General features: G+C 49.8%; 1 protein-coding gene across 1 annotated transcript in view; it reads right to left on the bottom strand.

Annotated features, from left to right (window-relative positions):
* tbrg1 (transforming growth factor beta regulator 1) overlaps positions 1 to 22,077 on the bottom strand; it is a 29,063-nt gene extending 6,986 nt beyond the window's left edge. Inside the window, exons 1-10 of the mRNA XM_042337005.1 lie at positions 21,910 to 22,077; positions 17,215 to 17,384; positions 14,909 to 14,966; positions 12,900 to 12,982; positions 11,099 to 11,135; positions 8,161 to 8,223; positions 3,874 to 4,113; positions 3,456 to 3,526; positions 1,736 to 1,929; positions 46 to 185 (exon numbers count right to left, since the gene is read on the bottom strand). Coding sequence (XP_042192939.1) covers positions 46 to 185; positions 1,736 to 1,929; positions 3,456 to 3,526; positions 3,874 to 4,113; positions 8,161 to 8,223; positions 11,099 to 11,135; positions 12,900 to 12,982; positions 14,909 to 14,966; positions 17,215 to 17,384; positions 21,910 to 22,026 — 1,173 coding nt within the window. The 5' untranslated portion in view covers positions 22,027 to 22,077. The remainder of the gene's footprint in view (positions 1 to 45; positions 186 to 1,735; positions 1,930 to 3,455; positions 3,527 to 3,873; positions 4,114 to 8,160; positions 8,224 to 11,098; positions 11,136 to 12,899; positions 12,983 to 14,908; positions 14,967 to 17,214; positions 17,385 to 21,909) is intronic.
* Between the last annotated feature and the right edge of the window lie 3,860 nt (positions 22,078 to 25,937).

The raw sequence follows: 25,937 nt of genomic DNA, 5'->3' as shown, positions 1-25,937 counted from the left end.
GCTATACAAATGTAATCTTGTTGTTGTTATTGCCTTGACACTAACCTCTCCCAGGCTGTATATGGTCAGACCTCCCAGCACGATGGGGAATATGGGCCTCCCGCATGGATCCAGTGGGATGGGCTGAACAAACCTCCGTGTCGCTCGCTCGCCTGTTCTTTTCTTCTTTGTGACTTTCTTCAGCCCTACAATTGTGTGGATGATGTCAGTCAATGCAATTCCCGCTGTCACCCTCACCATCACACCTCCCCATCACCCTCTGCCAGTCACCCCCCCATCAGCCATTTCACACTTCCTGTCTTATACATGGCTGATAGGTGCTCACCCAGATATGTATACAAAAGCTTATGTATGTACAAACCTCTTTATGTGAAAGCAGATTTATAAATACACTTACACACAGCAGACACGTTTACTCTCACTTACATATAGCAGACCTTGCACTTTCAGTAGCTTTTCCCTCCTGCCCCCCCTACCCCCCTCGGCTTGGCACCCAGCCATCACGGATGCTGTCCAGAAGTGTGTAACGTGCTTCGAGATGTCCTTCCAACTCAGAGTGCCGGCTGACACTCCCAAAGCTGGGGAGTGCTTCGCTGTGCCATCCTTCTGATGAGACTGAGGTCCTGTCTGCTTGATCAGGTGGATGTTAAAGATCCCAGGTACCACTCCTGATGTTCTGGCCCATCATCCCCTGGAGTTTATAATTTACACGTGTATCCCTTCTCTTTAAGTTTGATGTAAAAGCTGGCAATGTGTCCGAGGCCAGTGTGACACTGGATGTAAGCAGCTGCTGGCTCCATTAGCAGGCTTTCACAACTCAGTGAAAGGAAAGAAATTACTCACAGCCCAATATACTCTTTATAAGCCAGCAAGTGCTTGTTAATGTACCTGGGTAAAGAGCTGTGCTTTGTGTTAGGGAGGTATCTTAACACTGAGCCCCCATTAATAACATTTAGTTTCAGGCCTGGGACAGGTGATCAAAGGGGCTGAAATAGAAAATGTTTATATGACAAATCAATCCATGTCTAAAACTCTGTCAGCAAACAAGTCACTAACCCAGGACACACCTCCTATCGCTCTTCCCGGTCAGTCTGACACACAGCACAATTAATATTCCTCTCCCTAATCAGTCTGACACAGCAGTTACTGTGTTGGACAATAGAGAGAAGTACTGAACTGCAAACACGTAAAAAGTACAAACTGAATCTGGAGTTTAGTGTTTGCTCATCAATACCCCAACATTCACTCTTGTTTGAACGACTGGCGGACATGCCGGCCATTGCTGCAGACTGGGGAGGACACAATCACCAGCAACTCCTATATGTGATTCAGCTCTCTAACATCCATACATCTCACAGCCCTTCACACACAGTGAGCTCAGATGTACTGGTTGCTGTCTGTAGGTATGAGGTGAATGATGAATGTATCTACAGGATTAGTGGACAGGACAGCTGACTGGGTACAGATGAGGCCTCAGTTTAATATCTCATCTGAAGGATGGCACCTCTTACAATGCGGCACTGGGGCGTCAGCCTGGACTGTGAGCTCAGAGTACCCTACCCGGGGCTTCAACCCACAAACTCCTGTTCACAGGTTTGAGAGTGAATGACAGCCTGGCTGCCACTGAACAAGGGCTAACTGAGTTCTTACTGTTTTTCGGAGTGCGCAGTGTCCTCACTGTCCTCACCGCGAGGGAAAATGCTCATTGTCCTCACCGTGACAGAGAAGTACTTACCATCCTCCTTGCTATCTTTCACTTTGTCTCTCTTGTCCTTCTTTGATTTTTTGCTGGCGGGCTCCTCTGCCCCCGAGACGCTGGGCATTGGGGTGGCGGGCAGGCTGCTCCCCTCAGGGGTGCCCACGGGCAGCATGAGGGTATCGCTGCCATCCAACACCGCCTGCTGTGGTAACAGCCTCTTCAGCAGGAACCTGGGGTGGAACAGGACGTGAGGAGCCCGCTTTATTACACATGTCCATGTGAGGCCATGAGAGACACAGAGAATGGGACTAGAGTAGAGAGCTCCAATGGGGAGAGAGTAAGAGAGAGCCCTGTTCACAGCGAGATTGAGAGAGAGAGGCAGGCAGACAGACAGAGAGACACGCTCACAGAGAGAGTGAGTGAAACGGGGAAAGAGAGAGATCACTACTCAGAGAGAGAGGAGAGAGCCGGGAGGGAGAATCCTTTGCCAGATGTAATCTCAATCACAGCAGGAGGCCGTTTAGCCTGTGTTGTGTGCTGGCTGTGTAAAAGATGTGTTCAGGTTCAGCCCTACATTTCCCTCCCCACAACCTTTTACATTTCATTCATTTTCAAATCCTTGTTAAACTGCCTTTTAAAATTATTCTGGGTTCAGCCATGCGCTCCATGTCCCAATAACACTGTGTGTAAAAATATCCCCTTATCGATGGGTTGTTTATTTGGTAATTGGTAATAAGATGCCAAAGGCACCGAACATATTAATCTAAGATTACAATTGCTTTTATACACACACCCTCTTGCCCTCGAGTCTTTTCTTGACTGAACTGAAATGCACCGCTGGACAACAGCAAGTAGAGCTGTACACAGTGACAGATGTCCTGCTGAACTGCAGACAGACTCATAGCTCACAGGGAGTCAGGCAAGACAGGGACAGGCAGCTCTGAGAATCTGTGATATAAGGACTCCGCTCAGCACTCAAAAGTTCTGACTTGAGGAAGTGTTTGTGTGTCGGAGACATCTCAGCATGTAACCCCTCAACATCAGACTGCACTGTGAACCTTTATTTTTAAACTCAGCTGGGTGTCTGACACATGTGGAAACCCTTCACCATGCTGAAGAATATCTAAACTAAGAAGCCCATGTACGTCACCATGGAAAGTCCTGGGTCTGGAATGGAATGTGCATTTTCTCCCTGGAGGGACACCCCCTACTTACCTAATTCCAGAGAGTATTAGGTGCAGGTTGGCAAAAGCCAAACCTTGGGGCCCCCAGAGTGTGCGTTGAGGTGACTGCTGGAGTCTAACCAGCTAAAACCACAGAGCTTGCCATTGGGAGCACTGTCTGGTAAGCTTTCCTGCTGCTTGTCCAGCTAGGACCACGCTACCCGTTATGGCTTTGGCTTGCAGGGCTAAGAGGAGCTCAGTGGGAGGATTTCCTGCCTCCCAGTGACTGATCTGTTCCTCCAAGTCCTGCTGATGAGCCACGCTGGGCTGTGCTGTCATCAGCAGTGCCCTGGAATACTACGGACCCGCTTGGCTTAAGAACTGGACAGGAATCTGCCAGAGGGCTGGCTTGATTATGACTTTCCATTGCCAAACATGTCACTTTGGAGCCAATTCAGCTCCAGGGAGACCCCGCTTACCTCCCACCACCTCCACCCGCCCAGGAAAGGGTGACTAGCTGGCCATTTGGGAACCAGAGAACTGAACTACACAGAAATCTGTAAGAAAAGCATCAAGTGGAAACCATTCCTTACCTTCTTTCCTCTTTGGCTCTGAGAAACTTCTGCTCAATGTGAGCAATTTCATCACAGAGAGCTGCATTCTCCTGAAAAACACAGACAGGCTGAGCAGAGAGCACACCACTCTGTCACTAAATACACACACACTTCCCATGCTCTCTCTGTCACTAAATACACACACAAACACACTCTCTTATATACACATATGCTCCCCACGCTCTCTCTATCACAGAGCAAGGGCACAGAGTGAGTGAGGGAACAGCGTGAGGGCAGAGTGAAGGCACAGAGTGAGTGAAGGAATAACGTGAGGGCACAGAGCGAGGGAGGGCACAGCGCGAGGGAGGGCACAGCGCGAGGGAGGGCACATAGTAAGGGCACACAGCTGAGCGCAACACAGAGAATGGAGCAGGCTCTCAGGGCCTCAAACACTCACGAAGATCAGAGTTTTCACTGTCTTCTGCAGCCGCAGGAACTTGAGCCGATATTTCTCGTTGAGGCTTTTCTTCAGTGACCTCTTGAGTTTGGGCTTGGAGTCTTGGAGGATGGAGGGGGCCGGGAAGCTGGAGAGAGGGTCTATCAGCCCGCTGCCTGCATACACCGGCCCCTGAGGCACGGGAGCCAGGAAAGGCTGTGGTGGATATGTCTGCACAAGCTGCTGTCGCTCTTCCTCACTCTAGAAGGAAAAGTGATTATACTCGTTAATCTCACACTTGCTGTAAGCACAGGAAGCTTTAACTGCGTCTCACGACTCATCTCTCTGACCGCATTTCAGTCATTATTCTACTCCACCCAATCCCACCTTGGGTGACCAGCCAGGATTGTTAGGACTGGGGGGCCGTCCGTCCAACGTGAAAGAAGCTGTGTAAATGTTAATTCGTACTGTATTGTATTGTTCTCCAAACCAAAGTGTGGATGTGCTTAAGAGAGGCTGCTGACCCGTGGTGTGACACGACTTAATGCAAACAGATTTGGCTCCCTGATTTGAGATTTCTTCTAAAGTTTGTCTACGCGGAGTTACCGATCTCAGCCATGGAGCAGACATGCCAACAACTGGGCTCGTCTAGGTTTTGGGAAGGGAATATCAGCTTAGGTCCTCTCCCCTGATCGCAACCAAGACACCTCCTCCCGCTGTCAAGTGTATTTTGGGAAGGGGCCATGATCACTGTCAGCCGGCCCTGTGGTGGGGAATGGCCTGGGGAGGGGGGGGCGTTGTGCAGCTGGAACCCCAGCAGAAGGAAAAAGGAGTCAGATCTTCAGAAAAGGCTTGGAGAGAATTGAAGGAAACAAAACGAGGAATTAATCGGATTGCTGCTGAATGTGTCGGAGCTATTTTGTGCAGTTTCTCAAGGCAGTCCATTCAGCTATCATCGAGTTGGAACTGATAGGGGACGTGGAGACAAATTTGATCAAACAAGGCCTGAGACTTATGACCCAGAATGAGTCAGTGATGGCCGAGGATGACGAACAGAGCATGGCTCAGTAACTGTTTGCTCAGCTGGAGATGACACAGGGACTTTGGAAAACAAAGCTGGCTTCTGATTTGGATTTAATAAATAATAATCCTTGCATTTGATATATCGCTTTATCATGTCTTCGAGACCCTCAAAGCGCTTCACAGATTATACTGTAAAGTGAATTAAATTGTGGGCGAAATGTGGCAGCCAATTGCACATAGTTGTATCCCACAAACAATTGTGGATTCAGCGACCAAATTATTTTTATTTATTTTAAAGGAATTATTTCCCCCGGAAAAGCGATCTCCATCACCAAAAGGGTTCCTACTTACTGCTAGGTAAACAGAGGAAACTTGCCCAACGTTTTGGCCTTATTTGAAGCAACCTGGAGTGACAGCAGACTGAAGCCAGAACTCACCGTACAGGGGGAGAGGGAGAAGGGACGTGGGACCTCTTGATCCCGCTGCCTTACAGGGGCTGAACAAAAGATCATTGACTGTTGCTGGAAGGAATTGTGGTGGATGGGCAGAACAGGGGATCATGCTTGTGTGGCTCTTAGCTCAACAGATGAATTGGTAGAGGGCTCTTCTTGGATACACAAAGCATCTGCCTGACTGGATTTAATGATCAGCCCTCAGTTTATGTAGAACATTCAAATGAAAGCTTATAGCAAGAGCTCTGAAACAATTACTCGGTGAGCAAAAGGCTGACTATTCAGTGATCGTGTCACAATCCATAACCTTCAAATCAAGCTGCTCTCCCCTACATGCTGTTACATTGCAGACATTCAGCTTGTAAAATACAGAATTTCTATCAGCGTTTCCTAATATTCCGTTAGAAATCACATGACGAAATGCGTGAGGTTCCCTTTTGTCAGTGCAATGATTGAGCTGCCACAGGGAGTGTGGTGAAGATGAAGATCAAGATGGGAAGAAGAATGAAGAAACTGCAAGTTGTTGTTATCAAAGGCTAATGGGATGTTGGCCTTTATCTCAAGGCGGCTGGAATATAAAGCAAAGGAAATGATGCTTCAACCGTATTGAGCCTTGGTCAGACCCCATCTGGGGTACTGCGTTCAGTTTCGGGCACCGCACATCAGAAAGGATATATTGGCTCTGGATGGGGTGCCGTTGCAGATTCACCTGAATGATACCGGGGCTTAAAGGGTTCAATTATGAGGACAAGTGCCATAAACTTGGTCTGTATTCCCTTGAGTTTAAAAGGTTGAGGGGTGATCTAATTGAGGTTTTTAAAATAATAAAGGGATTTGATATGGTGGCTAGAGAAACTATTCCTTCTGGTGTGGGAATCCAGAAACAGGGGGCATCGTCTTAAAACTAGGTCATTTACGAGTGAAATCAGGAGGCAGTTTTTTACCCAAAGTGTAGTGGAAATCTGGAACTCTCTCCCCAAAAGGCTGTGGATATTGGATCCATTCACATTTTCACGACTCAGGTAAATAGATATTTGTTAGGTCAGGGTATCAAGGGATATGAGGCTAGCGTGGGCAACTAGAGTTGAGGTACAGATCAGCCATGATCTTATAGAATGGCGGAACAGGCTCTAGGGGCTGAATGGCCTCCTCCTGCTTCTATGTATTTTGGTATTATTTGAAGACAATGGTCCACGCCAGACCCTGCTTGCGGGGAGCCAGTGGTTTAACTGAGAAGCACTACACAGATGTGGGCAGAGACCTCTGTAATGGTTGAGACTTTGCTCTGTGTAGCTGATGTGTGACTTTCTTTCAAAGCAACAAGCTTCACACTCGCCCACGCTGTGCCCGCGTCCGGAGCCGTGCTTTCAGCAGTTGTCCGGAGCAGGCTGAGAGCCTCACGCCAGTCACTCAACTGCTGTTCTGCCTTAGAGTTCCTGCACACTGTACATAGCTGCAAGGACCCCAAGTGCATGGTAATCATGAAACACAGAGGTCAACCTTACTCTGATCTGATGCTCTGAATATTTAACCTGAACTAATGGACACATCAGTTGGGAACATTTGGAAGCGACTGTCACATTATGAAGCTGATGGGTTTTCCTGTTATTGTTTGTATGTAGTCTCATAGGATCACCAACCCCACTGTGCTCCTGCACTGATCACTGATCAGAGAGAGCTGTTGGGAGAAGTGGAACGAACCAGGTTGCAATGTCCAAATCTGCCCAGGAGCTGGGAGTTATCTGGTTATGTACTAAATGTCATTAATATGCATTAAAGATTTGAAATTGGAGGTTTGGTGCTGATAAGGGAAAGGTACTCCTCGCTCTGCACGGAGTCTGACATAAACCTGGAGCCGAGAGAAGAGCATTGCTCACTGCGGGCACCCATTTCAGCTCCTGTCGGAATGAACTGCATCAAGGGGCAGAGGATAGACCTCGAGATGTGCTCCAATGTGGAGCCACTAGATAAGTGTCTCTGCTGGGAGAGAGAGGTGGGGTTCCACATGTGTGTCTGCTGTCGAGGGTGGAGACTAGCTGGGCAGCCTTGCTCATTTGGGAGGTGACTTGCTGAATCCTCATTTGGCCGAGTGCCCAGCATTGCACTGGCTCTCTCGTGAATGGCACTGTCCCGGTCTACTTCCGTGAGGAGTGGGGTGGAGGAAGAGGGGAAATTATATAAAATTAAACTGTGGAGACAACAAAAAGAGAAACAAAAAGAATGTGGACAACAACAACACGAGAAACATAAAATCATTCAGCCCTTCCACATCTCTCCAATGCTCGTCATGGCATTGACTCAGAGAAGAGTGACAGAGCAAGAGGCAGACCCCTTGACCCATTGTGCCTGTGCTGGTGTCACTTACTGAGATTGTGACAAACGTTCTGTTGAAATGTTCCCTTGTTAAAGCTGTAGCCAATTTAAAATAAGACTCGAGTAGAGTCATAGAATATTATAGCACAGAAGGAGGCCATTCGGCTCATTGTGCCTGTGCCAGTTCTTTGGAATAGCTACCCAATCAGTCCCACTCCCCCGCTCTTTCCCCATATCCTTGCAAATTTTTCCTTTCCAAATACCTTTACAGTATATTCTGTGAAGCGCTTTGAGATAAGGCACTATATCAAATGCACGATTATTATATAATATTGTAAATTAATTTTGTCCCGGATTATGGTCTCTAGAAGTTCCCCACCACCGACATTAGGTTGACTGGCCTGTAGTTACCAGGTTTATTCCTCTCCCCTTTTTCGAACAGGGCTGTAACACTTGCAACCCTGCAGTCCTCAGGCACTTACCAACAGAGCAAAGACATGCCTCTGAGTGTCACACTTACCAACAGAGCAAAGACTCCGTTCCTGTTCTCAAGCCGCTTGAACCGTCTGCTCCCTTTCTGAGTCTGCAATATAAGACACTGACACTCTCAGCTGGTCACTTCCACACAACCAACTGCGTCTCACCCCACATAGCAGCCAGGCACAGGTAACCACCTGAACTGGCTGATGAGATCAGCTTAAAGAGAATTAGACAGCACAACAACTATCTATTGGGACAGAACGGAGCATTTGAAGAGATAGCAGCTGTTTCCACAATAGTTACAATGGTTAAAATAACTCAACTGGAAAATAAAAGGGACAAAAGCAAACAAGATCAAAGGAAATGCATTTCACAGTCACAGAACCAACGATCAACAGAAAGAAACACACACAACAATAGGATAAAAGGTGGGAAAAATGTCTGTATGTATGTGTAATGGCGTGGGTGTCCATGGATGTGCGTACGTCTGTGTATGGCAATGTGATCCAACCATATAACCAGCCATTAATGAGATATTCAGGAATCTATAAAATACAGTGTGGCTGAGGGGATCAGCTCTACACTTAATCCTGCGATTTCTGCAGATCACCATTCCTCATGGGTGAAGGGTTCCACCAGGACATGGCCAGGCTGCTGCTACAGAGAGAGGACATGCTTCGGTTAGCGCTGGAGGTGGATCAAATCTGCTGAGTACAACCTGGACATGGGCATAATCACTTTGTGCTTGAAAGGAAGCGGTCAGTAGGCAAACTACACAACCAAGTCACATTCAATTAGCAAGTCCCTGGCACATCCGTGACCACCCAAGCTTGTGCTGCTTCACTGGCTGAGCAGTGAGATTCCATTCCCCGCACTGTTCCGCAGTGATGGATTGCACAGCAAAGAGCAATGCCCTGAGTTGCTGGGCAGTCCTCACAGCTGCAGCCTCTGCCCAGCACAGTGACGCTGACCTGAAGCACGGCCATCCCAGCCCTTTACTGTGTCTCTCGTGCCTGTGGCTGACTCCTGACATTCCACAGGATGAAAGGTGGACGTGTCCGAGGTGACTTTACCCAAAGAATAGGGTGATAGAGGCCAAGGCATTAGGGACCTTACACTGAGCCTGGGGATACTGCCAGGAACCAGCGAAAACCCAGAAACTAACTCACCACTTGTGATGCCAACCACGAAACACAGGCAATATCCCTGGCTGCTGCTCTGACAGCTCTGGCACTGAAGCGGGATGGACTAGCTAGGAGGGCGCTGACTGAGGCTGGTACCAAGCAACTTCCAACTCCCTCAAGGTGTGTCCACGACACAAAAATCACCCAGGAGAAGCCTGCAGGCAGGCAGGGCAGGCAGACAGAGACAAAACCTGCTGAGGGATGCAGCAAAGATGCCAAGCTTATCATCAACAGCAGATAGGCTGTGAAGCCAAGTATATTCCTTTGCATTCCTAGCACAAATTCAATTAACTTTCTTATACAGCCCACTTACAGCACAACACAACAACCCAGCAGCAACAACGAACAAGAGAAGGGAGGGATACTGCACTGTATCTCCTTGTGTCTGTCCCTCAGGCCTGATTGCCAAAGCTTGGCCTCAGCAGGAGATGACTAGCTTCCCAAACAGGCAGTTGGATATAGCATTTCAAAGCCACAAAGGGGTGTGTGTACAGTGTTTACAGATAACCACAGTACTCACATGCACTGCACAATGTTTCTCAATAGAAGCAGCAACCTTAGAGAGAATACTGCCGGTGGGGATTTAGTTCCTGATAATCATTTGAGAGGCTGAGGCACAACAAGCTGTTACATTGCAAGGCTTGGTTCACAATGATATTATTAAAGGGCTTTGGTTCAATTACCACTCTGGAGACTGTAATTTTATTGTAAGTCCTTTGTTCTGTTGGGCTTCTCACATTGTCAAACACACTAAGCTATTTATTAACCTCTTTACTCTGGCTATGTTTGTGTTGGGTCAGAATTCCCTGGTTCGAGTTCTACTTAATCAATTGCCATCCCTTTGCTTCCGCGAATGGTTTGTCCTCCTATCCCCACCTCCACCCCAGGGCTCCACGCTTATTTCCCCTCTTTGCCTTATTTACATGCTTTCCCTTAGCAGTGTCATTCGCAGACATGTGGTTAATTAGATGACACCCAAATCTACTCTCTACCTGGTTGACCTGCATAACCCCAACCCATCATGTTGCGTATGTGTGTGGGGGTGTATATGTGTGTGTGTGTGAGGGTATGTACGTTTGTGTTTGTGTATATATGTGTGTGTACATGGGGAGGGTGTATATGTGTGTGTGGGGGTGTATATGCATGTGTGTGGGCGTGTATCTGTGTGTGGGGATGGGGGTGTATATGTGTGTGTGGGGGGGTGTACATGTGTGTGGCGGGGGTGTATATTTAGAGCTGCGCTGGAACAATCTGAAGCAAAATAACTAATTCCTGGTGTGTGCCAATCTGTGATCTCTGGATGTCAGTTGCTCACTAACAGCAAAGCTTAGCGCTGCCTCTGAGCAGCCGCTGAACATGGACAGACAGGGAGCAGGATGTCAATGTGTACTTGGCACCAATGTACTGGGAAAAGCAGCTCCTCACACAGAACTGCTCAGTGACCACAAACAGGAACCTGGCCACGTCAGTGACTGATGGCCCCCACCCTCACTCTATCCTGAACTCTGACAATCTTTATGACGCGCAGAGAAGCACACGCTAGATACTTGTGCCGATGTGAAGGTGTTGTATCAGACTGTGGTGTGGAACGTTTATAAAATGAGCAGCCAACACCTGAACAGAATAAAGTGTCACTTTCCCCCCCGCTGACAGTCTTGTGACCTCCAACATGACCCCTCTGAGCAGTGAGAGCCAGCACATTCACCAAGTGGTATAGACGAGCCGAGGCCCGGGGGTGGTTTGAATGCTGACGTGAGTGCACACGGACCCCACAACGAATAGAGAACTCCTTACCTCCCGATACAGCACTGCTTCCAGACTGGACTTGGAGCTGTGGATAGGGAGAGAACGTGAGATCAGTGAGTGCTAACTGCTGGGATAGTAATAATAATAATCCTTGCATTTAATATAGCACATAAACACTCGTGGATTGACTGACCCAATTATTATTATTATTTTTTTTAAGGAATTATTGCCCCAGAAACGCAATCCGCCAATTGACTAACAACCAGGTTCCTACTTACTGCTAGGTAAACTGCGGAGTAAGGAAACTAGCCCAACATTTCACCCTGCCAGGAATCGAACCTAGGTCTCTCGCTTGCGAGGCGAGCGCTCTAACCACTGAGCTACAGGGATGGGTGATATGTGTGAGCTGTTGGGAGTGTTAGCTGCTGGGTGCTGTGTCAATGCCCTGCTGGACAAAGGTGGTCTGAGCTGTAAACAAGCAAGTCTTTCTGGCCCATAAACTGCGAGGAAGATCTTCCACCAGAAAACAGATGTCAATCCAATGAAAGGTTTCTTTTCTCTATCTATTGATATCCCTGCAAGAGATCAGCTGAGCAGCACTGGACAACACTGAGTTACTGAGCTATCGTCAGCAACCTGACTGTAAGGTTTCAGGCACACAGCAGTGGGACATTCATCTTTCTGCTATTGTAATGAATTATCATAGCAGCCCATTTCCCAGGAAATCTTCCCTCTCATCTCCTGTTAACCAAAGCCAAAGCCCTAACATGTAGGGTGGTCCTTGCTGAACAAGCAATGGGAAGCTTGCCAGACAGTACTCTCAATGGCAAGCTGTGCTGCTTCATTTTACTCCAGCTGTTACCCCAATGCACACTCTGATTCCCCAAGTGTTGGCTCTCACCAACCTGTGGCTTCGGATGAGAAGTTAAATCAAGGCCCCGTCTGTGCCTGTTCAGGTGGATATTATTATGTCACTATTCGAAAGGGATTTTCTCCTGGTGTCCTGAACAAGTACTCACACACAAAATAAAACTGCTCATTCACTTCATGCCTGTTTGTGCAATGTTACTGTACACAACTGCCCATGAAACCCAGTCACTGCACCTTTGTAGCTGGTTACCCCCTAGCCTTGGCTCTTGCCAATCTGCTACTAATATTTTCCAGGACAAGGTAAGCAGGATGCATTTCTCCAGGGAGAGAGTGTAGCTTTCAATCCACACACTGGGACATTTCTATGCAAACATGGAGCTCAGTCTGGTTTGGATACACTTAAATCATCGTGGTGGTTTTTCACACGTATCAACAACTAACTTCTCCATTTCTCTTCATACCTTTCCTGAAGTATCAAGCTTTTCTATCCTGGATTCTGTACCTAAACTTGCTGAATGAAGCCAGTGGTGCTCCGCATCCTCACAAGCTGACACCCACCTTGTGAACTCACACCCAGTTGGCTGACAACAGAAGGTGGAAAAAGATATGCAAAGAAGCTGCTATTGAAGCCAATGAGTGGCTAACACTAGTCCTTGGGACATGACTCCTCAATCAGGATTCAGTCTGTCCACTTCCACTGCACAGAACCTTATTACAGAATAATTACAGCAGTGTGGCAAGCGAGCGAGCGATGTATAAACCGACCACAGGACCTCTGGATTCAGCACAAACAACCAAATTCATGCCCGTTCAGGCAAACGTTATTTCCCCAGTCTGATACGCCTTGTTTACACATCACCCAGCACTCTGACCGTAACTGCAGTATGGACCACACCCTTCTCTTTAGTGAGCACTGCACTCATTGCTTACAGAGATCAAGTGACAGACACAGTGAGAACAAGAACGTCAGCTTTCTTACTTTGACTGCACCAGGCCCCTGTCCAGAATCCTTTGCTTGATCTCCTTGATGTGCAGAGGCCTCCCGGCCTCTTCCAGAACAATCTGCGGAAACAAAATGTGAAGATTACTGAGTGCTGTAGGGGCAATACTCATCCATAACGTGGAAAGAGTCAACAACAAATTTCATTTATATAGCGCCTTTCACGTGGGTACTGAAAGCAATACTAAAGGTTAGAGGAGCAGTGCTACGCTGTGGGAGGGCAATCTGGGAGAGTTTTACGCCAGAAGTAAATTAAATTAGACTATCTTCGAGGTACAGAGAGAGAGGGAAAGAGAGAGTAACGAGCACAAAATAGTTAAAATTGGTTTATATTGAAGATACCTGTTCTTACTTTTACCAACACTCAAAACCACATCAGGAACTGAGCTGTCACTGACTTTGCCCCACTCTCTGGAAAGCTCTCAAATTCCCTCTGCCTAACACCCTCCCTCTCTGCTTTCAAACCTGTCTGAAAACCTGTGTCGTTTGTCTCCTACTTCCTCCTTCATCCTAACCAGTCTCAGTGTAAACATCCCTCCTATTCTCCCTTTCACTAACTATCCTAAACTGATTCCCTCTCGTCAATGACTCATCAACCAGTGAGAACTATTTCTCCCCATTGACTATCAAACGTCTCATCATCTTTGAGATGTCTCGAAGAAGGTGTTATATTAAATGCAAGGATAATTATTATTATTTACACACCTCGATCAGGTCTCCCCTCAACCTTCCCTGTTCCAGACACAATTGGCCCGATTCCTCCAGGCTCCATAGCCAAACCACTCATCCTGGTATCATCCTAGTAAATCTCCTCTCACTATGGCCCCAATAATATATTTAGCATTGCCTCTTTGGTTCATATTCTGTACCCCTGTTTATAAAACCTAGGATCCCATGAGCTTCTTCACAACTTTGTCCCCTTGCCTTCCCACCTTTAAAGATTGGTGTATGTTAACCTTTTGGTCTCTCTGCTTTTAAAATGTTATCAGTTAGCATATATGCATTTATAATACACTTTGTTACTCTGTTGATATATTTCTCCTGACCCCTGATTGCCCAAGGCCCTGGAAAATCAGGGGTCAGGACCCGAGCATGGGGGAGGGGTGGGGTGAGGGAAGGCAGAGAGGTGGGAGGGCAACTGAAGGCACAATCAAAGAGGAAGGTCTTAAGACTGGCCTTGAAGGAGGCAAGGGAGGAAGCGAGCTGAAGGGACTGTGGGATGGAGTTCAAGAGTGTGGGGGCAGAGAGGCTGAAAGTCCGGCCACCGATGGTAGGGCAGGTCAGGCGGGAGACATGGAGCAGGCCGGAGCCCGATGAACGGAGGAGCGGGCAGGTTGGTAGGGAGTCAGCAGGTCAAAGAGGTAGGATGGGGCAAGGCCATGGATGGCCTTGAAAGTGAGGACGAGGATCTTGAATTCGATCCTCTGAGGGATGGGGAGCCAGTGGAGTCTGGCGAGCGTGGGAGTGATGGGGTCACGGCACCTGGTTTTGGATGATCTGCAGCTTGTGAAGGGAAGGCTGATGAGGGAGTTTCCGTAATCGAGCCTTGATGTGAAGAATGTGTGGGTGAGGGTTTGGGCAGCCTGAAGGGTGAGGCAGTGGCTGAGTCTGGCAATGTTGCGGAGGTGGTGGTAGGCAGTGCCGGTCATGGCATGGATGTGGGGAGAAAGGACAGTTCAGGGTAAACAAGACACCCAAGTTCCTCAAGATCCTCCTTTGACTGTGCCTTCGGCCACCCTCCTACCCGTACCCTCTCCCTGCCCTCCACCTGGCCTGATCCCAACCCCCAGCTCGGGTCCAAATCCCTTACTGTCCAGCGCCTTGAGACGTCCTCCTGATGTGAAAGACTCTGTGTAAATTTAATTTGTTGTTATTATTGTGTATTACAGAAAATTTTCTTTTATGTGAAGTCACTGCACGGTACACATGGAATGGCCTTCACAGTAACTAACACAAGCCTGTATATTGAGTCAGTAATCAGACAGTACCTGTGCTGCATCCAACCAGGTCATGTTGGGTTTGTCACTCACATCACTTGCTGGCTCGCTGGCGGGAGACAGAAGAAACACGTCATGTAAATATTAAAAACCATGGCTTTCAAACACAGCGACAGGACAGGTCTAGTAACAGCTGGAGGCAATGTACTTCCAATAACAGTCCTCTGTTTCGTCGACTTGTCCAGTGACATTTTGCTCAATGTGTTTTATAATAATAATAACAATCCTTGTATTTGAGGACGCCTCAAAGCGCTTCACAGCATATATTGTAAAGTGAACAGACTGTATATTTTGTGCGCGAAGCCCGGTAGCCAATTACGCACAACAGTGTCCTACAAACAGTCGTGATTTGAGTGACCAATTTATTATTATTATTTTTTTGAAGGAATTATTATCCCTGGAAAAGCGATCTGGCAATCGACTAACAACCAAGTTTCTACTTACTGCTATGTAAACAGAGGCGTGTGGAGTAAGGAAACTTGTCCAACATTTCGCCCTGCCCAGGAATCGAACCCAGGTCTCTCGCTTGAGAGGCAAGCGCTACAGGAATCCACATGGCTGTTTGTGGGCTACTGCAGTCTACCTATCTGCTGTCCACATAAAAGTAGATTGCCACTACACTTTACAGTATATTCTCTGAAGCTCTTTCCCGAGACATCCTGTCGATATGATAAGGTGCTACATCAAATGTAAGAATTATTATAATTATTATATGGTGGAGTGCTTGGCTTTGGAATATCAGAACCGATCAAACCCTCTTGAGTTGCCAAGCTGCTGAGCCAGGTGTTTGCATATTCTTATGCATGGTGGGTGGTTTCCACATGTCAAGCACCCGACTAACGAAAGAAAATCCGTTCCCTACTTGTGAGCAAGTTCATCCTGATATACCTGTGAAGGTTCCTATTACAGATTTAAGATTAATTCGCTCAGCACAGAGAGGAGACTGACCCAAACCACTCTCAACCCCTGTGGGCATGCTGCAGAAAATTCACATACAATATTGTAATGTTTCAAAGGGGATGCTGTGTGAGTGAGTATCTAGCTCCCGTTTAATCATTTAGTCAGGCTGTAGCTGTAAAATGTGAATGGTAACTGATTAAGTATACACACATGCAAAGTACCGACAGAGAAAGAACATTCAGGCACAAACACAGAGATCTCCAGCACAGACGGGACCATTGTGCGTCTGCTAGTTTAATTATCACTGTGTTATTAATCTCACTCTCCAGCTCTTCCTCCATGCGGAACATCTAATAATTAAACTGTCTTCCACACAAGAGATTCAGTCAAAGGGGACGAGACATTATCTGCATATAATAGGTGAAGATGGCTATGGAGGTATTAATCACATCTAGTAATTACTTCAATATCCACCCACTAATCTCTCCCCATCTCTCTCCTTCTCATCTCCCCCCGTCTCTGTCCTGATGATCTCTCCCCATTTCTGACCCATCAGAACTGCCAGTAAAAGTCAATTTTTCTGATTTATTTCCTATTCCTCTCACTCCTCCCTGAGCTCTGGTTGATCCCGGCTCAGTGTGTCCCTGAGTCCTGCCACCTGTATTACTGTCAGTTACCCACCAAACCTGACCTGGTTCAATCAGGTCTGAATAAATATTCCCCCTGCCCCACCGGCCCACCACCCCCTCCCTCAAAACGGCTGTAGATTATTACACCCACCCCCTGGCTTTGCTGTGTCTTGTCAGAGCCAGAGGATCGCATGTATTATGCTCTCCCTTCCAGTTCAGCCTGAGAAAGGTGAAAGGCTGAGAAAATCCATCAGGATATGAACCCAGAAGCTGTGTCACAAAAGCCAGGAATCAATCACTTACAATAATAATCATTTGATCATTTGATACGGCACTTTCATGCCAGGAGGACGACCCAAAGCGCTTCACAGAATCTGCTGTCAGCTCCCTCCCCAGCACAGTCCAGTGGGATGTGCCAAATACTTCGCTCCCTTTACAGCACACGGGCAACGACAATACAAAAGAACAAATCTTCGGAAACACTACTTCAGTGAGCGAATAGTAAACTTAGGGTACAGGCTCTCTCTCAGTAAGACAGTGGAAGCAGAAAATATAATTTGTTACAGGAACAAATTAGACAGATTTCTACTAGAAAATAATATCCTAGGATACAGTATATAGTTTGGGACGCGACATGTCAAGCGACTGCCAGGATGGTGGAAGGCAAACTAGATGGACCTTGGTCTTCTTTCGCCAGCAAATTCTTATGTTCTTATATACAACATCATTCCTTTAGGACAAAGTTCCTGAATCAATAGCTAGACTTACGTTTCCAAGGTCTCACTGGTTCCCGAAAGGCTGGTCACATTATCCAAGGCTGGAAAGAGTGAGTAATTCCCCTGGCCGTCATGGTCTATTTCAGATTCAAAATTGGAGAGTGAATTCATGGTATCGATGGGGGAGAGAGACGTGTCCGGTGAGTGGCTGCTCATGGAGGACTGTTCACAAGGAAAAACAGTCAATTACAACAACAACTTGCATTTATATAGTGCCCTTCACGCGGGATAGCGTCCTGGAGCACTCGATGTTACAACATGTTATAGCAATTTAAAGCCTGTCCCCTAAATCCCAGCCCCTTCCGCCTTGCCCCCGCCTGTAAGACCATTTTGTTTTAAAATTGTGGAAAATAAATCTTTATTAAGCTTAATTTTGGAAGCTGGTTTTCCAGTTTTTAACTTCCAGTTATTCCAAGATAAGACGCAATTGAAGTGTTTTCCACGATCCCACAGTCTTGTTCGGGCTTCGGCTTGCAGGGTTAACGGGAGCTGAGTGGGAGGTCTCCCTGCCCTCAGTGACTGGTCAGCCCTTCCAAGTGCTGCCGATGAGCCAGGTTGGCTGTGCTGCCATCAGCAGTGCCCTGGTGTACCGTGGACCCCCCTGGCTCAGGAACCATACTAGAGACCATCACAGAGGGTGGGCTCGACTCCAACGTTCAACGTTCAACGTTCTTACCACGTACATCATTTCGGAGCCAGCTCAGCTCCAGGTAGACCACACATAGGCTCCCCACCCCTCTATCCCAACAAGGAAAATCGTTTCCTCAAAGTGAGGAAGGTGTAGTGCACATGAATGTTTCAAAACAATGTGCCTCCAACCCAGATCAGCAATGCTGTGAAATCAGATCCAAACGCCAGTCTGCTATCCTGTATCTAGTTATAAAAACTCTTCTTTCAGTTGATATCATGTAGAAATCAAGCACACGGAGGCAGAAACTTTAGTACATGCCAGAAACATACATTTTCACCACAGAGGGCACGATTAAGACCATTGTATCTTTGCTGCCATTTCTCCATATCACTCATTTTTATTCATCCCACTTCCCAGCTTTCTCCCCATCTCTCAGTGTTATTGCTGCTCACATCTTTTCCAATTCCTTTTGAGTGATTTTATTGATCAACCTCAATAGATTTTGTTTTTGTCAGCTGGGTGTTTAACACATGCACAAACCCATCACCGTGATCAGTCGAGTTTCTGACACACATGGAAACCCCTTTCATTGTGCTTAAGACTGAGAATTCCACTATTATGTGCCACCTACACAAGGGAATTACCTTGTATCTGGAATGGGGTGACCGCGCTCTCCCCGGAGGGACACATCCTGCTTACCTAATTCCAGAAAGTATTAGGCACAATTTGGCAAGAGCCAAGGCTTGGGGATCCCAGAGTATGTGTTGGGGGTAACTACCGGAGTCTAATCAGCTAAAACTACATTTGCCATTGATATTGCTGTCCGGCAAGCTTTCCCGCTGCTTGTTCACCTGGGACCACCCTACCTGTTTAGGGCTTGACTTGCAGGGTTAACAGGAACGGAGTATGAGAATTCCCTGCCCCCGGTGACTGGTTTTGCCCTTCCTAGTCCTGCCGATAAGCCCGGCTGGGCTGTGCGATCATCAGTAGTGCCCTGAAGTACTGTGGACCCGCCTGGCTCAGGAACCGGACTAGAGAACATCACAAAGTGTGGGCTCAATTCCGAAATTCAGTTGCCAAACATGTCACCTTGGAGCCAGTTCAGTCTAAAAGGGATATATCTTACCTTTGCGCCCCCACCACCCCTCCTCAGGATAATTCTCAATAGCCATAATAGCCTCTGAACTGGAGTGAAGAAATTCCTCACCTTTCATCTGATGGCTCTTCACCCATTGACCAATAAACAAAATTGTTTCTCCTTATTTAACATGCCATGTTCATACAGCACATGACAGACACAATTCCCAGTGTAACACTCTTTGACACTGTGACCTGTCTCACTCTCTAATCCCATCTCTGTTTCTCTCTGACCCCGTCGCTCTCACTCTCTCTGTGCCTCTCTCACACTCTCTGACCCCGTGTGTCTGTGTCTCTCAATCTGTCATTGTCCCCCTCTCTAACCCTGTGTGTATGTCTCTCTTTCTGTCTCATTCTCTCGCTCTATCTATGTGGGGGTGTGTGTCTCTGTGTGTGTCTGTCTGTATATGTGAGGTTAGGGGTATATGTGGGATCAGGAAGGTATAATGTGGGTGTACGTGGTGTTGAGGTATATGTGGTCTGTATGGGGTTTGGGGGTATGTGATTAGGGGGGATATGGGGGTGTATGTGGTTAAGGGGTATATGATGTGTACATGGGGTTAGTGGGTAAATGGTGGGAGTATGTCAAGAACCTGGGTGTCTTGTTTGACCCTGAACAGTCCTTTCTCCCCCACATCCGCACCATGACCGGCACTGCCTACCACCACCTCCACAAATTGCCAGACTCCGCCACTGCCTCACCCTCAGGCGGCCGAAACCCTTATCCGTGCATTCGCCACATTCAGGTTCGATTACGGAAACTCCCTCATCGGCCTTCCCAACCCTTCCCTTCACAAGCTGCAGATCATCCAAAACTCTGCAGCTCGTGTACTCTCACGCACCAGGCTCCGTGACCCCATCACTCCCACCCTCGCCCGACTCCACTGGCTCCCCCCCCCCCCAGAGGATCGAGTTCAAGATCGTCGTCCTCACTTTCAAGGCCATCAATGGCTTTGCCCCCTCCTACCTCTCTGACCTGCTGACTCCCTACCAACCTGCCCGCTCCCTCCATTCAGCGGGCTCCGGGTTGCACCATGTCTCCCGCCCAACCATCGGTGGCCGGACTTTCAGCCTCTCTGCCCCCACACTCTGGAACTCCATCTCACGGTCCCTTCGCCTCACTTCCTCCCTCGCCTCCTTCAAGGCCGGTCTCAAGACCCTCTTCTTCGAGCGTGCCATTGGTCGTCCTCCCACCTCTCTGCCTTTCCTCACCGCTACACCAACAACAACAAGATTACATTTGTATAGGGCCTTTCACATTGGGAGGACGTCCCTCCCTCATGCTCGGATCCCGACACCTTTACTGTTCAGTGCTTTGGGACGTCCTCCTGACGTGACAGGCGCTCTATAAATGTAATTTTGTTGTTGTTGTATGTGGTGTTAGGGGGTATATGTGAGGTATGTGGGGTGTATGTGGGTTCAGGAGAGTATGTAGAGTGTGTGTGGAGTTAGGTGGACGTATGTGGGGTTAGGGGGGTGTATGTGGTGTTGGGGGGTATATGGGGGTGTATGTGGTATTAAGGGGTTGTATGTGGGGTATATGGTGCATGGGGGGGTTTATGTGGGGTTTGGGGGATGTATGTGGTGTAGGGGGTTATACGTGGGGGTTGGGGGTTGTATGTGGGGTATATCGAGGTGTATGTGGTGGTAGGGGGGTATATGTGATGTATGTGGGGGTAGGAGGGTGTATGTGGGGTACATGGGTGTGTGTGGGGTATATGGGGTGTATGTGGGGGTAGGGGTGTGTGTGTGGGGTGTATGTGGGGGTAGGGGTGTGTGTGTGGGGTGTATGTGGGGGTAGGGGTGTGTGTGTGGGGTGTATGGGGTGTGTGTGGGGGGTGTATATGGGGTGTGTGTGGGTATATGGGGTGTGTGGGGAGTGTGTGGGGTATATGGGGTGTGGTATGTATATGGTGTATGTGTGGGGTGTGTGTGGGGTATATGGGGTGTGCGTGTGGGGTGTATGGGGTGTATATGGGGTGTGTATGGGGTGTGTGTGGAGTATATGGGGTGTGTGTGGGTATATGGGGTGTGTGTGGGTATATGGGGTGTGTGGGGTATATGTGGTGTGTGTGGGGTGTATATGGGGTATATGGGGTGTGTATGGGGTGTGTGGAGTATATGGGGTGTGTGGGGGGTATATGGGTGGTGTGTGTGTGGGTATATGGTGTGTGTGGGGTATATGTGGTGTGTGGGGTATATGGGGTGTGGGGTACATGGTATATGGGGTGTGGGGGGTATATGGGGTGTGTGGTGTATGGGGTGTGTGGGGTGTATATGGGGTGTGTGGGTATATGGTGTGTGGTATATGGGGTGTGTGGTGTGGGGGGTGTATGGGGTGTATATGGGGTGTGGGGGTGTGTGGTGTGTGGGGGTGTGTGGTGTGTGGTATATGGGGTGTGTGGGGGTATATGGTGTGTGGTATATGGGGTGTGTGGTGTGGGGGGGTGGGGTGTGGGGTGTATATGGGGTGTGTGTGTGGGTATATGGTGTGTGGTATATGGGGTGTGTAGTGTGGGGGGGGGTGGGGTGTATATGGGGTGTTTAGGGGGTGATGGGGTGTATATGGGGTGTATAGGGTGTGTGGTGTGGGGGTGTGTGGTGTGGGGGTGTATATGGGGTGTGTGGTGTGGGGTGTGTGGTGTGGGGGTGTATATGGGGTGTGTGGTGTGTGGGGGTGTATATGGGGTGTGTGGTGTGGGGGTGTGTGGTGTGGGGGTGTATATGGGGTGTGTGGTGTGTGGGGGTGTATATGGGGTGTGTGGTGGGGGTGTGTGGTGTGGGGGTGTATATGCTGTGTGGGGTGTGGGGGTGTATATGGGGTGTGTGGTGTGGGGGTGTATGGGGTGTGGGGGTGTATGGGGTGTGGGGGTGTATGGGGTATATGCTGTGGGGGGTGTGGGGGTGCGCGGGCCTCACCGCGGGCAGTAGGATGGCTGTGGGTTTGTGGCCGAGCCTCAGCTGCTCTTTGCCGTGAATCATCGGCGACTTGTGCAGGATCTCCGCCTCCGTCTCCAGGCTGTGGTGGGCCTCCATCCCCGGCGCCGCGCGCTCACCGCAGCCCGAGGCCTCGGGCCTTCCCCGCGCCCCGGCCCCGGCCCCGGCCTCAGCCCCGGCCCCGGCCCCGGCCCCACCAGCTCCCGCCAGCCCCGAGCCCGAGCCCCGAGCCGCAGCCGCCACCCGCTCCCCCAGTGCCGGCACTGCCCGCGGGGCGGCTCCCGGGGCTCAGCCGCTCTCACTCCGCTCCGGGGGTTCCGAGCCTCACGTCGGTGACTGTGAGCCGACAGTGAAGGCCGCTCTCCCCCTCCCCCCCACTCCCCCCCTCCCCCCTCCCTCCCCCCCTCCCCCCCCACTCCCCCTCCCCCCACTCGCCCCTCCCTCCCCTCACTCGCCCCCTCCCCCTCACTCGCCCCCCCTCCCCCCTCACTCGCCCCCTCCCCCCCCCCACTCGCCCCCCTCCCCCTCACTCGCCCCCTCCCCCCCCTCGCCCCCCTCCCCCCTCCCCCCTCCCCCCCTCTACTGGGACTGTCCGGGTGGACCTTCAAGATCCCTTATTGATAACCTGACGCGGAGCCTCGTTCACCCCCCCCCCCCCCCCCGGGCGTCCCCAGGCGCCTCGCGGGCTCTACCCCTCCAGCGCGGCGACCGGACACTGTGCGGGCGGAACGCGGCAGCCCGAGCCGTGGGTCGAGCGACAGTTTTTTTTTCGGGGGTTGGGGGCTGAGGAGTCGTTATTACCCGCCCCCAACCCGCCCCGGGAAGCGATCCGCCAATCCGCTGACCGGCGCCGGGTGCGCAGAGGCGTGGGCGCGGAGTCGGGGAACGTGGCCCTGCCCGGGGATCGGACCCGGGTCCTCTCGCTTGCGGGGCGAGGGCTTTGACCATTGCGCCGCAGGACTCCGTGGCACGGCTGGGAAAGAGAAGGGGGTTTCAAACACCGTCACAAAGCTTCGTGACGCAGTACGACAGCTTGACGAACTGTGACGTGTGACAGCGTCCCGCAAGAGTCGTCAAGGGAGTGACCAACAACAACAAATTACATTTCCATGTCGGGAGGAGGTCCCAAGCCGCTGGACAGTCAAGGATTTGGACCCGAGCTGGGGGTTGGGCTCTGGAGGGGTGGAGGGTAGGGAGAGTGGGCTGGGAGGGTGACCGAAGGCGCGGTGGAAGAGGAGCGGTCTTGAGACGTGCCTTGAAGAAGGCGAGGGAGGGGGCGAGGCTGAGGGGGTGACGGTATGGAGTTAGCAGGTCACAGAGGTAGGAAGGAGCCTGGAGCGCTCAGGGCCCCTCTCCAGTGCTCCAGGTCGCAGTGGATGATTTGAGACCAGCAATGCTAACTGACCCACTCACTCAGGGTCTGGGCTCCTTCAGTGAACGTAGCAATGCTTGTCTCCCAGGAGGAGCCAATACCTCCAGCACTGGGCAAGAGGTTCCCATTCAACACCAACCACACCAACAACTTGCATTTATATAGCGCCGTCACGCGGGATTGTGTCCTGGAGCGCTTTCCCCATTCCCCAACACCCACCCCAAGCAGAGGGCATGGGGCATGGCCTCCCACCCGCCCCCAAAACAGAAACCCGGAACATCCACTGGAGGTCAGTGTGCCATCAGGCTCCGGATCTCTGGCATTCCTGGGATCTGGGGTGACTGAGAGTCTTCTACTGCTTTAGTGATTTATTTAGTGTTTCGAGCTGCATCTCTGAGGGCAATGTAAGGACATGAAGAAAAGCACAGCCTGGAAGAGACGGGGCTAAAAATAATCCCGCAGGACCCAGCTCTCACCCTTCGCACATGTCCTCCCCACAAGACCTGCTAATCCCTCTTGAATTTATTGACATAATCTGCCCGTTGTTGTCCACTCATCACACTCTCTGAGTAGTCATTCACTCTGCCCGCCTGCTCAGAATCCCGTCCTCAGCCCCTTGTGCCGTTGTTTGTGATGGTAATCATTGAGGTCACTTTATCTCGCCGCTTTAGGATGGCGAATGCCTCGCTAAGATCTCTCGTAAGCCTGCTCTTCTCCATTGTGAACGTTGCCAGTCTCTGTCACCGTGCTTCTCCCCATCCCTCCAGTGCCTCATTCCATCCATCAGTCCAGGTCCCTTCACTGCCCCTCTCAACCACCAGATGGCCTCACCTTAATTCAGGGGCCACAGTCACCAACCGGATCGTTAATATCTGCCCGAAAAGACAGTGTGGGGTACACTCTAAGATGGACAGATGGTAAGGTGGGCATTGAGGCAGGATAGACTACACAGCCTCAACACAGCCTCTATACAAGACCAAACAAAAATACAAATTACATTTGTGCAGTGCCTCACACGTCGCGAGGACGTCCCAAGGCGCTGGACAGTCAGGGATTTGGACCTGAGCTGGTTATCGGCTAAGGTGGAGGGTAGGAGGGTGGCCGAAGGCTCGGTCGAAAAGGAGGATTTTGAGATGTGCTTTGAAGGAGGCAAGTGAGGGAGCGAGGTGAAGGGAATGTGCGATGGAGTCCCATGGGGTGGTGGCAGAAAGGCTGAAGGCCCGGATGCTGATGGTGGGATGGTCCGGGTGGCCTGCTGAGCAGAGGGACAGGACAGGTTGATATGGGGTCAACAGGTCACAGAGGTAGGGAGGGGCAAGGCCGTGGAGGGCCTTGAAGACGAGGACGAGGATTTTGAACTCTCTCCTCTGGGGAATGGGGAGCCAGTGGAGTCAAGCGAAGGTGGGGTTGATGGGGTCACGGAGCCTGATGCGGGAGAGGACATGAGCTGCAGAGTTCTGGATGATCTGCAGCTTGTGGAGGGAAGAATTGGGAAGGCCGACAATCAGGGAGTTGGCGTAGTCGATCCTAAATGTGATGAATACGTGTATGAGAGTCTCTGTGGCCTGCGATGTGAGACAGTGGTGGAGCCGGGCGATGTTGCGGAGTGGGGGGAAGGCAGAGCAGCTCAAGGCACGGATTTGGGGTAGAAAAGAGAGTTGAGGATCAAACAAGATGCCAAGGTTCTGGACTGGCTCGGTGAGGTGGAGTGTGCAAACTTGGATGATGAGCTTATGCTGTCAGTGCCTGAGGTGTGGCGGATCGGGAGAGCCTCGGTTGACGTTCGACTGTAGAAAGTTAGCTCTGATCCAGGACTTGATGTCTAACAGACATTCTGTCAGGACAGCAGTGGTCCCGGAGACGAGGTTGGACGCAGAGAGATGACATGGGGTCAACTTCCACATGTATGCGGATGATGTCAACAAGAGGGAGCATGTACAGGTTGAAGAGGAGTCACTAAAGACAGAGCCCTGAGGAACATGAGACGGTCGGGGGCTGGAGGAGAATACAGGCTCCACACACACTTCACACAGGCTCTGTACATCTCTACAAAGTCTCTACGCAGGCTCCACAAAGTCAATACATGGGATTTACACAGCTATGCACACTCGATACATTCTCCACACAACCTGGATACAGACTCCATAAGGCTTAATATGGCTCTCTTATTGCTGATAAGCTATTGGATTCTTCAAAAGTTGAAAGCACAATTGTTAATTGACAGCACGTTAAGGGTCTTTGAGCCACAAAGAATGAAGTGCTTCTCTTTCTGACACTCAGCTATGCTCCGGTTGTAAATGTCATGTTTTATTTCACAAGATCATGCCTATGGTGGGGAAGGGAGATTATGTCTGTGGTTATCTTAGATCACAAGCTATCTCCAGGCTTGCAGTAAAAGGTGAACAAACCCCTGGCTAAATTGATCTCTTCCTTCCACAATCCCCTGCCTGCCATCCCCACCATTGCAGTATCCGGCTATTCTGAAATAAGTCCCAACACATTTACCTCATCCAAATGCCTCCTGCATTTAAATGTAAATGTTAATCTCTCGTTGCTCCGTTGCTTTAGCTGCCATTTTCTGCAACCAGTAAGGTTAATGGGATGCTGGACTTTAACAAGAGGTCTGGCATATAAAACA

Source organism: Callorhinchus milii, unplaced genomic scaffold (assembly GCF_018977255.1).
Source record: "Callorhinchus milii isolate IMCB2004 unplaced genomic scaffold, IMCB_Cmil_1.0 Scaffold7, whole genome shotgun sequence".
In the NCBI taxonomy this organism is placed as follows: domain Eukaryota; kingdom Metazoa; phylum Chordata; class Chondrichthyes; order Chimaeriformes; family Callorhinchidae; genus Callorhinchus; species Callorhinchus milii.
Note: the sequence above shows the minus strand (reverse complement) of the source record. Positions and strands in the feature narration are given on the sequence as shown.